The sequence below is a fragment of the Hetaerina americana genome, unplaced genomic scaffold, assembly GCF_022747635.1.
Source record: "Hetaerina americana unplaced genomic scaffold, ioHetAmer1.1.p SCAF_1, whole genome shotgun sequence".
Classification (NCBI taxonomy): Eukaryota; Metazoa; Arthropoda; class Insecta; order Odonata; family Calopterygidae; genus Hetaerina; species Hetaerina americana.
The window spans coordinates 49,033,532-49,052,168 of record NW_027286069.1 but is presented as its reverse complement, the minus strand read 5'-3'; the positions used below and the strand labels follow the sequence as shown (position 1 = coordinate 49,052,168).

Here is an 18,637-nt window from a genome sequence, read left to right as displayed (position 1 = left end):
ATTAGAAGTGCAAACGGTTAACTTCGGTGCCATTTGCTATCTTAATATTGAAGGAAATCAAACCTCAATTAGGATCTGAAATTACGTCTTGTCGTTCGTCAATTGCTTTGGACTCAAGTATATGGCATTATTTCTAGCAGATTTGATCATGTAAGTAATTTTTTTACTGAATATTCGCGGTATTAATGGTCAAATAGTGAACGGTTACCTTTGTTTCCCATGTTCGTGTCCTTTTTTTCTTATTACAACCCTAAACCAGTTTCAAACTGGCGGTCTAAATACACGCGTTGTCGACACATTTGACGATTCCCTCGAATATATGTACTCAATTGTTAATTCGTGATAATTATACTAGCGGCTTCTGTGAACGTAGTAATCACGGAAATGATGTACTTATTACCCGAAAATTTTGTTATTTATGTTTAGTATGTGGAAATATTTAATTCTGGATTATGAAGCTATAGTTACACTGCTCACTTTAATTTGAAGTTTATCATCCAACTCCGAACTGGTGAGACATAAGCTATGATTGTGATATGTTATGTGCAACGAAAAATCTACATATTAATTTCTTTGAATGCATATATTAGTCAGAATAGGTCCATAGGGTGATCCTTATAATAACGAATAAAAATGGGTTCGCCAGACAAAAACTTGTCTGCTATCCAATGTCAATTGTCATGCCTCCCAGAAAACATATTCGAAGAAGACATTGAATATGAAATGAAATACACATCTGGGACGAGTATGTGGGACTTTTGGTTGTCAGAAGTTAGCCTATCAAAGTCTCTGGAGTGGTGGAAAGGCAGAATAACGTAAGTGTGGAGCTACCTATTCACGCCAGTGCTGTTTTGAAAATTCTTTTTGTATTTGTACAATTAATACCATTAGATGCTATTTGAGTTATCGCATGCAATTATTGTAAAGTTCTGTGAGCCTCTAAACGCAAAAAGACGATGGCTAGCTAAATTTAAGAGAAGAGTATATTGAACATACATTACTTCATTCATGATGCTAGTAAAAATAATTTTAAAAATGGGACCAAATAAAAACGATTGCGAAATCGGATCAAAGTATAATATGAATATGCTTTGGAGTATTTAAAAAATCGTTATAATCAAGGAGAACTGTATGATGTCAATCCATAACAGGTGGTACACTTTTCATTAATTTATGAGGCGAGTTTTGCGGACATTTAATGTTATCTGAATATTTAATCAAGTAACCAAGTATGTAAAACAGTTTCTGGCGTCAATTGGTGGAAATTCTTCATATTGAAATTAAATTTAAAACACTTCGCTTTTTCACATAAAAAACTTTTATTTACGACCTAGGTTTCGTTATGGTATAACATTTTTTAATTACGTCTGTCACAGGAAATGAATCTATAAATCCGCCGCGATTTTTATGCTTGAGAATAGTTTGCTCCACTAATATATTTTGTTTTGTGCAATGGAATTGGAGTAACGTGCTTTGTATATACAAAATGACCTCATTGTATTACTCACCTGTTTGGACCCTCATCCCTATATAGAACCGCAGCATCGGTATTGAATGGATGATCCTTAAGCCCTAGCGAAGAATATTTACCTTTCCAGAATAAATTTTAATGCTTAACAGAAACCAGCATTTATTTTGATTTTAATTTCTCTCTTCTTAGGCAATGTCTGCAAAGATTTGGTCGTGATTTTAAATGATCTTTACAAAACAATAGCATTCAAAAGTCAGATGTTGCGACTTGTTGGATGATTAATTTAAAAAATACTCTCTGAAGAAGAACCTAGAAAATAAGGTTGATATACCATGTATATTCTTACTTTCTCCAAAAGAAGCTGCTAACAGTAATGAACTGACCTTTGCAATGATTAATTAAATGATATAGTAAGATTACACTATTTATTCTACATCCAGAGACCGCTTATGAATGAATATTCTATCATGGTTGTATTGATTGCTAAAACTATTGATTAGTTTTAGCATTCTATTTTCATATACTAATCTAATAGTAACAGTAATTTGTTTTAGTATAGGCCAATATATTGTCCTGTAGGTAGTGATAGAATCTGAACTTGAAATATTTTTGTCGAAAGATATTGTTAATTACAATTTTCATGGTTTCTAGGGCAAAGGTATTATCATATGAACTGAAAGAAGTTTCTACAATTAATGCCAACTGTTTAGTGGTTGTTTTGCTGCCGTCAGGAGTTGCCATCAGAGCCAAAGTATTAGATGAACCTGTGAAAGATGAGTAAGTATCCTTTTTAATTATCAATCAGTAATGTAGAAGCCATGCATAAGAAAATTTTCGAATTGATCACTTCCCTTCTCAGGTTTGGGAACTTCTATCCATTTTTATTGGATATTGACACAGGAGAAATTATGAGAGTGCATGTAAATGCTTTGTACGTACCAGATGAAGATATAATGGGGAAAAAACCCTTTGCAGTAAACTGTTGCTTGAGCAATGTGAGTAAAACATATATTTTCACTTTCAGGACAGTGATGTTTTGCTTTAATGAAAACCTGCCATTTTGCAATGAGCATGAAAATTATATGTATGTATATATTTAAATGGCTGCAATTTATTGCTTTTTAGATTTTGGTTTCATGGCTATAATTTTATGTTTAGGGGAAAAACTACAACAACCGTATGTTTCTGCAAAACATCTCTGCAGATAATCTGAAAGTCACCTTTAAAAGAGTGACGCTATCTAACCCTCCTAAGTATGTTGTCAGGGTGCGACTAAAAAGAAAGGACACATACATAGATATTGTTAATAGTTTGAATCATGACAGAAAATCTCAGGAGACCAATCCCACCGTGAGGAATAGAACTGATGTGCCTGGTAATGCTAATTTTAAACTGCTTGTAAATTACAGCTAAGTTGGTATATTCTTCATGGTGTAGTGCCTTATTGTTGTTGTTATACTATTACCTTTGATTAATATTGAAATATACAAAATTCCCTGATTTTCACTTGTACAAAGTCAAGCCTCCTTTTTTTGCAGTCTTACCCATTAAATTATGTGTATTATCTCAGCAATAATTCATTCATTTTTTTTTATTTCTTACCAAAAAATGTATGCTATTATGCTATTATATTTGTTATGTATATTGTCATTCTGTTAGTGTTCACTTGGCATTTCAGCTGGAGAGGTAATTAGATTTGAAAGGTTCAGTAATGGCATAAAAATTGAAAATAAGGATGGAACCAAGGTCATTATGGATGTCCAAGTATCTCATCTTGATTCAATTTCAAGGTTTTATATTTGGGAATCAATCGATCACTTGAAGCATCTCAATAAGTAAGTTAAATATTTTGCTTCTTATCCATACTTTTAAATGGCCTACTTAATTAGCTATACAAAAGCAAGTTGCATGAAAAGACATGGCATGAGAAAACAGTATGATTACCTACCAAATGATTCTTAGATATAGATCAAGGTATTGGATATTGATCCCATATCATTTGAATCCTCTTTCCATTGTTTCCCTTGCTTTGATCATTTCACTCATTCGATTGAATTATTTAATTCCCCATGCATTCTTCTCCAGAACTCCATATTCATTTTCTTTCATTCCCTCTCATTCAGCTTGCTGATAATCTCTCTAGCTTCCTAATTATTTCAATTTTCACCATTCCTATTGTTTCCTCTGCAGATCTTGTTATCCCCTTTCATAAGGTATTCCTAATTGTCCAAGACCAATCCCATGGGGATCGAGATGGTGTGGGGGCTAGCGTTCTGGCCTCTGACCCTGAGGGCTCAGGTTCAAATCCTGGCAGTGTTGGATATTTTAAAAGGTATCTCGATCCCTACTCGAGGTGTTTTGTGGAGGGCACTTTGAGTGAGTACGCCGTCCGTCGGATGGGACGTTTAGCTGCAGACCCCTTGGCGCCTTTTGTAAAGAGTAGGCTAATCGGGACACCAGGTTTCTCTCCACCCTTCATCCTTTCCTGTCCAACCCCTATGGCGCGAATGACCTCAGCTGTCAGTCGCCTCCCCTAAATACTACTACTACTACCAATCCCATGTTCTAATCTTCACTTGAAATATCAAGTTTGTCTTAGAGTGCCTTTTTATTTAATCTCTTTCAAAACCTCTGCCTTCTATGTTTTAATACTTATTCATTTAATGTTTAGTCACATTTCTTAACTTCAAAATTAAGAATAGAATCTTTATCTGCCCAAGGAAGCTATGATAATTGATGATGCCATCCCTTATCTCCTCATCCTCCATCCTCTCTTTATCTTACTCCGATGTATGGCTAACTTCCTGTATCTTCTGCCATTCCTAATGCATACTTATACCTAATTTAGCATTTGAAACCAGATATTATCATCAAATTCTTCCATATGCTAGCATGATTTTCTCACAGTGTTTATTTAATGCTCTAGGATTTCATTTCCCTTTAGGGTAGACCCATCTTATCTCTCTTCCCACCTACCTGTGGAGGTCGGTCCCTCATTTTCATAAAGCATATACTCTAAAGAACTTAAGAATACTTGTTTTCTTTCCTTATCCCACCTGTGATTTCTAAGATTTTTTAGAGGGAGTTTTTTAGAGGGATTCAGGCAGCATTGCCTGAATCATAATCCAATTGTCTTTGGTGATATTCTTGAGCTGTAATATTCTCTGGAAAATTCTAAGTATTTCAAGGAGGAAAGACTTCCCACATTAAAAGGAAATGTGTAAACAAGTAATTTCTTTAAAAAAAATTAAGAATTGCTCCACAGCACATGAATTATGCCACTCAGTTTACTCATTCAGTGTAAACCATAATTTCAGTTTAGTAGCTGAAATGAAGGCTTATTACAAATCAAAATTTGTGGATGAGTCGGACACATTTTATGAGAGACTGTCCCCTGGAATTGCTTGTGCTGCCCTAGATTTGAAGGACTTAAGTTGGTACAGAGCCCAGGTGTTAAATCATTCTAAGGTGAGAATTATATGTAGTGTTTACTTGTATTATATTTAGTATATAGTACATAGGGTGTATGAAGAAAGGATAAACTCATTTTCATATATATTCTTGAGGAGAGAAAAACTCATGTAAAAGGAGTTGGAGTTTCAAAATTGACATTTTATTGTGGCTAAGACATTCAGAAAAAATAGAGGTGAACTGAAGTGAACCATCCCTCAAATTAGATAATAAGGCCATTGAAAGTGTGCCCATTTAATATCACTCTAATTGTTGATTGTTGGTGATGATAAAATGTAATTACTAATTTCAGTATACTCCAGAATTTATATAAGTTATAAGTTACTTCATATTGCACTGTAACCGACTATCACATTATGATTAAATCACCATCATAACATTGTAGCAAAACTATTAAAAATGAACTTATCACAAAAGAACTTGCTACTTGAAAAAAAAACTATGATCTAAGGTTCACAATACTTGCTAATACCTAAAGTTAATTAGTTTTTACCTGTATTTATTGGTATTTTCACATTTTACTTAATGAATTAGCCTAATATTTTTCAGACGACCAACTTCAAAGGTTTGGTGCAAAAGCATTATGAAGTTCTGTTTGTGGACTTTGGAAGCAGAATTGAAGTTCCATGTTCGTTTCTACGACCTCTGGCACCAGAATTCCTCAAAGAGCCTGCTTTTGCCAAATGTTGCCATCTTTTTGGGGTAAGATATAATTTTTGTCCCTATCTGTTTACACTGCAGTAAATTGACTGGATATCATCATTTTGGTAGGATTATCCTGCTTTGGGGACATATGAGGGTAGGCTGAAAACTAATGTACACATGCTTGTAGACCACGAACAAAATGACCTTCAGAAGCACTCCTGGTGGTATGTGGAAGTAACATTCCCCCTCTACAAGCATGTTTGCAGGTTTGAGGTCGTTTCATTCATCCACTGTATTTTGAGAAGCGGAAGTATGGAGACGTGTTCTAGTGCTATGTCAACGCAAGTGAAACGTGCTGTTTTCAAATTTTTAATTGCTGAATAAGTGACTCCTACAGAGATTCATCATCATTTATAGGCTGTTTATGGTGACGATGCTGTTGATAGGTTTACTATAAATCGATAGGTAGTCAAATTTCATGGTTGCGAGCCTAGAAAAGCCATAATTGTAGAAGAAACTTCTTTTGACTGTGTTTTGGGATGCTCACCTGGTTAATGTGACCGATTTCCTGACACGAGGGGCAACAGTAAATTCCTCTCAGTATATACAGACTGTAACACACCACCGACGTCAAGTTTGTTGTGTTAAAGGCAGCCTGGCGCCAATAATCTTGCAACATGACAACACTCATCCGCACAATTTGCACGCAACTGGAGAGGCTCTGCAAAACCTGAAATTTGAACCTATTCCACACCCTCTTTATTCCCTCGATCTTGCGCCTTGCATATTATTTTTTTCCTCTATTCAAGAGACACCTCAAGGATAATCATTACACCTCGGACGATGAGGTGAAGGCAGATGTCAAGTCTGGATCCAAGAAAAGTCGGAAGAGTTTTTCAGTGGCGGAATGAAAAAACGTGTTACACATTTGGAGGAATGTGTTGGCCTGAACGGTGACTATGTTGAAAAATAAATATATGATTTTGAGGCTTAAGAATTGTACTTCAATCTACTTTTTGCCTGATATAGCTATTTGTTTTTGTTTGTGGTTCTACAGGCATGTGTACATTAGTTTTGCAAGGTTTGGCAACAGTTCTGCCATTCCAATGTGCACCGCCTGATTTTCATCTGAGTGTGTGCTATGGTTTCAGTCAAGTGGTATAATTATTTATTCCTCCCCTCTTGCACCTAAGGAAATAATTTGATGCAAAAATCTGTAATGTGGGTCAAAATAAATTGGCCATTGATGAATTACAAAAAATATCCATAAGAAATTTAGAATATTATTTTAGAATTAATTGTATATTATGAGTTAAGTTTTCCCTGGAAATTCAAGATAGCAGAGTAATTTGTGATCCTGGAAGTAAACGTACCTGACCTGGCCCGGGTGTCATTTAATGGATCGTAATTTATCTGATATACATTATACTACATTAGTTCCAATTTTGTTGTCCTGCTGAATATTTTATTTTTTGTAGACAGTTACTGGAAATTTTATAACTTTTTTTTAGGTCAAACCCGAACCTAGTTTGGAATCTCCAGATGGTCTTGATTACAGCCAGCATGTTATAGAAATTTTTGGGTTATTTTTAGAATCAGGAAAACTGACTCTAATTGAAGCTCCTACCAGTGCCAATGACCCTCCGTAAGAAATCTGTTATATCTTCTCTCTATTTAAATTACTTAGCCATAATTTAATTTTTGCTAATTGACAGCTCACTTATTTCCAGTGGTTCCATACCAGTTATTTTGGAAAGAAATTCCAAAGGAAATGATTATGTGATAAATTTGGAGCTTCTTGCACAGAAGCTTGTGACGTCATCTGTGTTAGATGTGCAAACTTGCAATCAAGTTTTTGAGTGTGCTGAAAATGAAAACATTGGCTCTTCTAGTTGTGCTGAAATCAGTGAAATAATCACTGACAAATGTGAGTACATATCTTACATTTTAAATAAAGTAGGTTCATAATTGTAATGATAGGTACATAAAAATGTGTCAAAAAAGTTTTCAAAAGTCATTTTTTTGCAGTAATGCTCAAAATTTGGGAATTACCTTAAAACTAATTCATGCAAAATTTGGGATATTGTTCTATATCTTCTTTTGTCTTCATGGTATCTTGAGTTCACAGGTCTGAGTTAACCTAAACCCACAATTTTTCAATCTTCTGGTACAGTCCATCACATTAGGTATTGCTAATATTGCTGAAATCATGGCTTTTATAATCATTTAAATTTGTAGAAGTCAATTTTGACCCTCAACAAGTTGAATATCGTAACCCTAAAATCATCTCCCTTAACTTCACCTGGGTTTTTCTTAAATGTTCTGCTATTCAAGTTGTGTGTCTGGCACAGCTCTTAATTCAATTAGATAATTAATTTCCAAAACTTAACCAGGTATGCCTGCCCGCACGGTCCACTGGACTGTTGGGAAAGGGCAACATTATGTACAAAATCAGCAAAATCAGAAACACGTGGATTGTGCTGCTGCCATTATTCATGTAAACATTAATTTATTTAGTATTTCTGGTCAGAAAATTGGATATCAGTATAGGTTTTACAGTTATCATTGTCATGGAGGTTTTTTAATGTATAAAGTTATGTGGATGATTGGCACCTGGGATGCTGACTTATGGTTGTAAGATAGTTTGTGTGCAAACTTTCACAACCTTCTAGGTATGGTACAGAAATGAAGGGAAGGGCTTCCAAGCATATATTTACACAAAGGGAAAACCTCTGGGTGCATCACTATAAATCTAAAAACAAGAGGCAGCCTTCTGACTGGGATCACACATCTTCTCCATTCAAGAAGAGGTTGAAGTTGTAAACCTCCTCTGGAAAGGTACTGGGAATCGTGATTGAGCGGTGGATAGCATACTGGCTTCCCACCCAGAGGGCCTGGGTTCGAATCCTGGAGATGGCAGATATTTTTTCAGTGGTATTCCGATCCCTACTTGAGGTGCTTTGTGTAGAGCACTTCAAGTGAGTATGCCATCAATAATGTGGGACATTAACTGCAGTTCCTTGGCACCTTTCGATAACAGGAGGCTAATTCCAATGCTGGGTTTCCACCCTCCCTCCTTTCCCATCCATCCATGATGACGCAAAATGACCTCGGTTGTTGATTGTCTTCCCTAAATCTACTGGAAAGGTACTGTTCTGTATCTTCTGGGATATGGATAAATCAGTTATGGAAGACTACTACAAAAAAAGACAGGAAAAATGCCCCATACAGTGAAGGATTGGAGGACTCAAAGCCAGCAATATGGAGCATCCTTCATAATTCGCATCCTTAGATGGCCACTGCACCTCTTGGCATCATTCACAGATTCATATTTCCCATCTTATGGCATTCCCCATACAGTCTTGATCTTGTTCCCTCTGATATTTATATCACTGAAAGATGAATTGTAAGGGCAAAGATTTGGGAGAGAAGATGAGGTCAGAAAAGCAGTGGATTCCTGTCTGAAGGCCCTACCAAAAACATTATTGTATGATAGAATCATAAGGTTGGAGCAGGTGTGAAGTGTATTTGTAAGGAAGGTATATAGGGAAATGGTATGGTTTTGTGCCTGATGTACTGGCTTCCCACCCAGAGGGCTAGGGTTCAAATACCAACGGTGGCAAGATCTTTTCTGGTATTCCAATCCTTACTTGGAGTACCATCTGGAGAGAACTTCAAGTGGTATACACCGTCCATCAGATAAGACCCCTTAGTACCATTCGTTAAGTTTAGGCTATGCTGATGCCAGGTTTCTCTCCACCCTTTGCCCATTCCCTGGACATCCTAACTCTCCCAAATTACCCTCCTATTCCAATTGACCTTAACTGTCGGTTGCCTTCCCTATAACTACTAGGAAGGTAATTGAGTAGGAAAGTAATATGGAATGTATCCCCAATTGAAATGTCCCAAAATATTCTATTTGCTTATACTTTTTTAAACACCCTCATAACTTGTGCTCGGTAATGATTATTAAATGTACCTGGTAAAATGGCATTGAAATTTTGGGATAATTTGTAAAAATCCCATTAAATTTATTCTTTATATTGTTGAATCACCTAAATGTATTCTTTTAGATATTCGTCATGAGTCCAAAATTTCATTGTCTTTTCTTTATATTTGTAGCTGAAGTCTCAGTTGAAGAAAAAAAGATACCCGAAGAAGAAATTTTAGGTTGGTATATAATTACTTTTGTGATATTTTTTGCCAGCCTTACATTGTATTATCCTAGCCAAAAACCATAAGGATTTCAAACATTTAATTACTCACAGCCTTACTCTATTATTTTTTATTTTTTTCCTTAAAATTCTACTTGAATTGGCTGCATTATTTTCTGTTCATGTTCCATTCACAGTCCCCAGTAACAGGAATATCATGTTTAGGAATTTCAGATCAAGCTAAATACCTCATCCGTCATTTGCATAATAGCAGACTAAGAAAAAAATAATGGATACAGTTGTGCTTAGGTTTCAAATTTATTGTTGCTTATGAAATTCGTTTCCATGGAAAAATTATTATGACTAGCAATGAACCTTGAAGCATGGGCAAAAAAACCCATGATGGTCGTAAACAGAGTCCATGGTAAACACAGACAAATTAGACATAAATTTGGTGGGTTTTAAAATAATGTCAAGGAAGCATAACATAGATTAAAGGAAAATATATCTTATGGAAATAAAATCCAAGTTATTTAAGGATTTAAATCACTGATGATTTATTGTTATGCTGTTTATTTATCTGTTGATAATTGTGTCAGCCAATATGTCTCCTTTATAACAAGGAGAAATAAATTTGTTCTAAGCAAGAATAATCCATCTTTTACCTTTAATATTTTTATTTTAGGTATGGTTTTTTAAATTTTAAGATATTTTAATGTTGGCAATAAATGTATTTTAAATCTCTTTCAGATGATGAAGTTGCGCCCATACTGTCAGAGCCATCGGTATCTAATGGTAGGTAATCAACAAACTATCAAGGACATATGTAATTGAAATCAATAGCTTTTTTAAAGTCAGTTCATAATATTGAACTAATAAATGAAAGTGACCATTACAAAAAGACTACCTGTTGCACCAAGTATTAATAAAACAACCCTTTTTCAAGGATTAATCGGTACATGCCGAAAATTAATTGTAATTGCTAATGGCCATCAATGCTAATTTCATATTTAACAAAGCTGATTGCCCCGACTGATTTTATTTTTCATTTCAAAAGATGCATTTGCTGATTGGAATCCGATGCGGGAAGATTATGAAAGTAATGAAATCTCATATGAGAATGTGGTGAATGATGATGCCAGTGCACTCATTGGCTACCAGGCCACAGATGAGAGTCGAATTTGTAAATTTTTTGCTGAATCTGGACGTTGCTTCAAAGGGGCATCTTGTAAGAAGGAACACACATACATTAGACCAGGTAAAGTATTCTATATGTTGACTTTCTCAATAAACTGTGCATATTACTCTTTTGAACTACACTGATTACAAAGTTTTTTTGATCCTTCAATCAGTCCAGTTATGCCATGCACTTATTTAATGAACTCTAATTGCAATGTATTATGTTAGTCTGGAATATTTGCAATCAATGTGATGTGTTCCATACATGTCTCAATCATCTCTTTTAGGAACCAATAAAAATTCTTATCATCAATTACATTTAAATTTAATTTAAAAGCATAATTTCTAATGTTAGCTTTCTATTAAGCTTTCATCCAAGATGGCAAATACTGAAACTTGTGTGGTTTGCTCCAAGAAAATTGATACCAACTCGTAGTATATAACTTGTAGCATATGCAGCAAAAATAGACATGTATACCATCTGGAAATGTTTTTCATGCATTGCAAATCTAAATTCTTTTTCAACTCTAAATTATATTTTAATTCTCAATAACGTGTTTCTAATTTTATATAATTGGTACCCATATGTAAATGTATTTTATAATTGTGGAACTAATGTATGTTTATGCCTTTCATTTTATAAAAGGGTTATTCCCTCGAATAAATATCTAAAATATCTATCAATATCTTTGAAGTGTGTTTTACTGGAGGGTTAGGGAGAAGCTAAGAAGAATGAGAAAGAATTTGGCCTCTGAGATGTCAAGTGGGCCTCCTCTCAGCATTCCCAGTTCTCTGTCACATTTGTGCTCTGCTGAAATTTTTTAGCCAATTTTTTCTAAAAATCCTTTTTTATTTCTGTAGAATAAGTTTTGGATTCATCATCCAGATGCAGCAATTATTTGATTCTGACAGAAAAAAATTAGAAATCCTATCTCATTAAAAAAATGCCATTAGCTACCAATATATGCAGGATTGGAGGGAACAGGAATGGAATAGAGAATGAGAGAGTAGAGGGAATGTTGGTTTGTTGCCAATATATAAAGGACCTTTTTCAACTTCTCCTTTATATCCAATGCTATTGTCTGTGTGTTTGCAAGTTCTTTATATTTTTCTTGCTTAAATTGCCAGACATTAATTTAGTTAATATGTAACATCCATTATGATTTTCTGGAATTTTCTTGTTTAATGTTTCTCATTTTGTCCATTATTTTAAAGGTCTATTCAAATGCAGAATTTGATTCCTATTAATTACTTGATACATTGTTCACAGATGGAATAACTACTGATTGCCAGTTAGTACCAGGGAAAGCATATTCTTATTTGTCATTACCTAGACCTGGATCTGAGATCAAACTTCATGTGATGTTTGTTTGTGGCGTTTGCAGATTCTATGCAGTTTTGGTTGATGCTTGGAAATATAAGGAAACAGCATGTGAATGTGAGATTCTTTTCAAAAAATATCTTAATTTGCTTTATATTTGAATATTTGCAGCTTGTGTTAGCTATTTATTCACAATGGTTAAGCTTTCATTTGCTATATTTTATTTATTTTACATATTTTCAGTTCTTCCCAATGAAAAATTCAAAGATGATACATTAGAGAATTTAATTGACTTCATCAATTCCAAAGAAAACATTTCCAAATTAAAAAGATTAGTCATGCCCCCTGGTGTGGGTGAATTGGTTATGTGCAAGATTAAATCAACAGATACCTACCACAGAGCACAGGTGCTGGATACAAATTTAGAAGATAATGAATTTGAAGTAAGTGTAAATTTGGGCATGTGAAATGAAATAATGATACTTGAATAATTTAATGAAACATTGATTTTTAACAAAATAATATCATATCTTTTAGGTATTATTTGTGGATATTGGAATGACTGACTGGGTGAATGCCAGATATATTCGCCAAATAGAAAATGAATATCTACACTTACCATTTCAGGTAAATATTTTTTATGCCTATCTATTGTTTTATGTTGAGTGTAACTATAATATCATGTATAAAACATTAAACAATATCTAAGTCATTCATATTGTTAAACTTAATTAATGCTCTAATTAACAAGGAAAGCAGTTAATAAAGAAATCATTTATTTTCTGCAACCATGGTTTTGAATAGTTCTAAGGAGCTTCATGAAGATAAAAACGCTATTTAAATATTCCTAAAAACCCAATTAGCCCAGCATTTTTCATGCGGCATTTAAAAAAATAAAATTCACATTAAAGGGCCGAAGGTAGTGAGTGCATTCAAATTAGAATTATTATTATAGGTAATCTCCAGGTTTAAGTAGGTTTTGGATGGATACAACAACCAAATATTTCTTTTGTCTCTCATAACGAAATACAATCCAGCATCCTACTCTACAGCAACCCCATCTTCATCTCCATATACTTCCTACCTGTGCCCTATTACTGCCTTATTTGATTTCATCTCCAATAATGACCTTTCTATCTCATCCTCGAGTAAGCCTGGACCTAGGCTGTCTTCATCTACGTCATATTCTCTTTTTATGTCTAACCTTGCCGGCCTAAGTTCTTTACTGCAAAGTTCTTCTATATTATTCCTTCGATCTGTCTGGGATCTTTAGAATTAGAATATTAATTATGTTAGGATAGAATATTATAATATAGGATATTAGTTTTTTACCTTACACTAAAATTGAAAAAATCAACAGGAGAGAAATTTGCTCTCTTAATGAAGTAGAGGCTTCCATCATATTGGGAATATTGATGCCCATGGAGCCTCTTAGAGAGGATGATTTCATCTTTTTACCCTCATTGAAATATTGAATACATGTATGAACTGCTGCAACATCTCTACTTCAAAACTGTGAATTTTTCAATATACCTTATTGTAATACAGAATACAGGGTTGAAATACAGAAATACTTGCTCATAACAAAGTGGTGTTAGATATTTAATTCAGGTGAAGGTAATTAACATTTAAATCAGAATTTTATGCATCCTAAATATTAGATTATTGTTGAAACCTATGGTATTACTTCTGTTACAATTAATTGTAAAATTATTTTTACGGCACAGGCTGTGGAATGTGAATTAGCTTACTGTGGAGTATCTCCAGAGACCGATGGATACAGGAAGATTGAAATAACAAGAAAGTTATCATCAGTGATATCATTTAAAGTATTGACTGCTCGCATTATACAAAGGTTGGTACATATTTACATCACCTCTAAAATGGAAGCATTCTGCATTCCATATTTTTTCTTTCTTCTGATTAATTTCTCTTCTACCAGTCAATATATTTGTCCTAAGGATGTTTTAATAGATTTGCTTTGTGAGATCAATATTAAAACTAAATCACCTTGTAAATTCCAGTCGAAATCTTGCATTGAATTGAAATAGGCAAGTTTACGTTTAATTAGATACTTTGTTACTTGTCTCAATTTATCAAGTACATATTTTTTAATCCAGTAACTCTGTGCGTTTTGTTATATTTATGAATGACATCTGGAAATGGTTACCTAAAGTAATTGCTCTAAATGAACATAAGGCTGTGGGCTCAGATATTGGACAAAGGTAACCAAAATATTATGTGAAATGTATATTACTTGGGCAAAAGATAATTTGAGAATCGTTACAACAGCACAAAGTTTTTATGTATCAAATTATTCATTTCCAACAAATACAGATCAAAAATCGGGGTTACAGAAAAACTAAAAACAATACTTTCATATCTAGAGTAATAATTTTTGTGTATCCTAAATGCCTTTTTAAACCCATAGGATAGGCATCGGCTATCATTGCTTTATTTTTAATTTGACTTCTCTATTTTGAATGCATGTACCTACTTACTTACTGTTAGCACTATGTTATTGATAAGGGTAGACAAAGAAACTATCTCAATCAATCGTATATAAATGCACCAAAAGTATTTCCTTTCCATGTGTACTTTTATTCATTAACTAAATTATTAATATTTTATACTCAAACTGAAGCCTGTAACTTAGCAGATCCCATATTGATAATGAAAACAAACGATTCCTCGCAGTGAACTGATAAATTTCTTCCAGTGTGATAACATTTTCTGTTGATTTGATTGTTAAACTGGTCAATCTAGAGCCAATATTGTAGTTTAGAATTTACCGAAGGAGTGACTCTAGCATATAAGGATCCTGTGTGCATTTACCAAGTGTCCTCCAACATTGTAAAAATATTGATGAGGAACTGCTCTAAGCCAGCAATTCATATGGCCTTGGTTCAGCTGATGAAGGCTTCTCTCACCAAGTGTTAAGGATTTAAATTGTATTTATTTCAGGATTTATGTAGAACAGTACAGGCTGACACAATGATTTAAAATAAATGTGATACATATGATTTCAAGATTTTTGCCTCTGAATTGTTGATCGTCTTTTCCACATTACAAAACAAGGAAAAAATTCAGGAAATATTGTTTGTAAAAATGAAAAAATAAAACAGCTCTATTGATATAATCTTTTTACAAGCAACTATATGTCCTCAAAAATAATGATTATTCTGTAGAATATTCCTGTTAGATCTCAGATTGTAAAAATTTTGCTTAGTAAAAGTGATGTTAATACTGTAGTTATGTCCCTCAGCCATCGTCATTGAATTCCATAATACTTACCAACTTTAACTCCTAGCAATTAGTTAATATGTGATAAATTCATTTTTTAATTCAGAAAGAAAGCCACATTAAAGAAAACAGAATGAAAAAAGATAAAATTGGTCAGTATTTATGAAAATAGGGCAATGAGCATCAGAATGACAGACTTAAGGCAATTACTAAGCACATTATTTTGTTTCTATAATTTATCATAGTAATAAGTTTTCTGTGGATGTAAGGATAATTTAAAATTGACTCTAGAATCCTTATCTTTTTGGCATTCCATCTTTATGTGAACAACATCAAAGTAAAATTGCCCAAGTTCTTTCAATTTTCAATTTAATTTCACAAATATTTTTATTTTCGCACAATGTCAATTTATTTTATGCTATGCAAGCAGCATGACAATTGCTTCTATTATTTAACAGATGTTGAGAATAAAAAAGTAATTAAATTCTTTTTTTTCCAGCTTAACACCAATTAATAAACTTATTGTGGAACTGTTTGATGATTCTGGAACAAATATTGGTGAAGAACTAAAACAGTCAGGATATTTCATAGAGCTGAGAGATGCATTTGAGCACTGCCTAGGGCCCTTACCAGGTTGAGATATGTTCATATTTAGAATTTCAGTGATTTTATTGCGAGCATTGTCTGGTCTTACAGTATTGTCCTTGAAGCTGGATTTTTGTCTTATCAAGTTAATATTTGTAATATAGTTGATGTGTCACAAATGTATTCCTTATGCAGAACTTCAATGCTGAGTCATTTAAGATGTGTGCAATTAATGGTGCCAAGAAATATCTTGTTTTCCTCGGTTATTATGATTTCAACATGTTTATTGTGATATTAATTTTATGGAAGTTTTTTCTACGAAGTTTCGTTTGATGTATTTGTTGGAAAGAGGAGTCGAATCTTAAGTATTACGCAGGTATAACCTTAAGACAAATGATGATAATTAAGCAAGTGTGCTTCTTTAAAATGTGAATGTTATAATTTGATGTTGGTAAAACATCAAGACAATCTATGTAAACTAATCAACACCCTATATATATACATGTTTATAATGCTCAAATGATTTGTATTCATAAATCAATAAACAAATTTTATATATGGCTTGTTAATTAATATTACCTCAAGTCTCTCTCTTTGACAATTAATGCTGAATGATCCTTGCATTTAAAGTTTCTCTTCTCTGAATTCACACCAACTCATTTGACATTGCCTTCTCTATTTCACATTACAACATCCAAAGGCATATTTTAATGAAGTCATGTCCTGAGAATATATTTTCTTGTACCCAAGCCCCCAGAGAATGAGAGAATATTCACCATAAATGGGATGAAGTTCCCTTTCAATATTAAAAATGAAAGGTTAATTGGGTATATCTTTGCCAAATGCTGGTGAACACACATATTTGTTCACTTTAAGGCTTCCATGGCAAGTGTCTGCTCAAGATCCATTTCTTCTAGGATTTCTTTCAGGAAGGTATAAATTTTTGGGAAAGTGGTTTCACCAGCATTGCAACTGTGTTTACAGATCTGAAAAAACTACTGCCTCAACAGTTAGGGTCTACATGGAAGAATTCCTGGAAAACTGATCAACGCATTAATTTGGTCAATAATTAAAATGTAATTGCCTAAAACTCAAGTCATGTTACTGTTTAATATTGTTTTGGATGGAAAAAGCCATTGATACTGTGAAACACGTCATTGAGAAGTATAGAGTCATTTTGCCAATTTGTTTTGATATGTGCAGAATTTTAAGACTACTTTCAAAGATTGTCAAAATTTGGATCCTAATGGGAAAACTACATAATAATCACCTTAGTAATACTAAATGCAACACCAAGTCTAAATATTTCCCTGAAAAGCAAATATGGTATATAATATATAAATATATGGTCATAAAAATGGATATAACAATATACGGTCAAATAATATTTAAGCATTTAATGATGTGAAACTACCTAGGAAAATACATGATTTCCACCTTGAAGGGCATGATTTCCACTCTTTCTTCTCTCAAAAATGCTAGCTTAGTTGACAGTAATGAAAATCTCTTTGCTGCATAATTGTGCTCCTGATCTTCACTGAGATTTTCTGATGAGGCTAACAGATAGTGGAATGAATATCTCAATAAACCTCTTCTCTTGACCTATATGCCAAAGATATTGTAAGAGGGAGGAAGCTACACTGACTAGGTGGCATTATAGGTAGTAATGCTTCACCATGCAGCACATTAAACATTCATAATATACAGTTCCATTTCAAATAGAATCACTTGCCACCTTGCAGTGAATGGGTTAGAGGTAATTACCGTAACTGTATTTCTGGGTCCATAAGATGTATTTTTTTACTTCAAAATGTACTCTAAAATCATCAGTCTATGTCATATGGACAGGGGATACACGAGTATAAATTTGACCTATCACTATAGCAAATCTCACATGTGAAGCTGCTGAAAAACTTTTAAGGTGTTAGGTTAGGCTAACGGGGATGTCACCCCTCTGCTAATACATGCATATCTCTCCCAATGTTGTCCCCCCATCCAACACTTGTGTGTCGCTCCCGATAAACACGGATTAATTAAACTTAATTAATATTAGAGTTTTGTAAAGGCAAGAAAATTGTTGCTTTTAATACATATTTTGATGATATGAAAATAATAACAGAAACCAAGTGTCATATAATAAGATAAAAAGATTATAACCTCATGAGATCTTAGGAGAGAAGATTGCCATGTAAATTTGCATTTAAACTTGAATTTGAACACTTCAAATCACTGACACTATGTGGCTGAAAGGAAAGTGATGACAAATTTACAGGATTATACAAAGAATAACCATTGATATACATCTCGTAATTTTTAATATAACAATTCAATTTTATTCATATCAAGTGTTTGCATCAAAATAATTTGATCTTTTCTGTTTTATCCAAGTACTTTTAGTAAATTCCGACATGAAAACTTTTGGTGCAATCTTATGGGCCGGGAAATATAGTACTACAATTATTCATTTAAATGCTTATAGAATGTCATATAATCTACTGAAAATCTAGAATATAAATGTAATTTGAGTAATTAAAAAAAATAAATTATATAAAAATATTTTTTCCTGGC

The 18,637-nt window shown here is 33.5% G+C and overlaps 1 protein-coding gene across 1 annotated transcript; it reads left to right on the top strand.

Moving 5' to 3' along the window:
• The first annotated feature begins 357 nt into the window (after nt 1-357).
• Nucleotides 358-16,571, top strand: LOC139685638 (uncharacterized). Its single transcript, XM_071582586.1, has 18 exons — nt 358-511; nt 591-815; nt 2,123-2,248; nt 2,331-2,466; nt 2,630-2,846; nt 3,150-3,306; nt 4,789-4,939; nt 5,492-5,644; nt 7,099-7,232; nt 7,318-7,514; nt 9,710-9,757; nt 10,492-10,536; nt 10,799-10,999; nt 12,191-12,358; nt 12,485-12,684; nt 12,779-12,868; nt 13,969-14,096; nt 15,984-16,571. The coding sequence occupies exons 2-18, from the start codon at nt 634-636 to the stop codon at nt 16,120-16,122; spliced, it is 2,472 nt and encodes an 823-aa protein (XP_071438687.1). The 5' UTR covers nt 358-511; nt 591-633; the 3' UTR covers nt 16,123-16,571.
• Nucleotides 16,572-18,637: the final 2,066 nt, after the last annotated feature.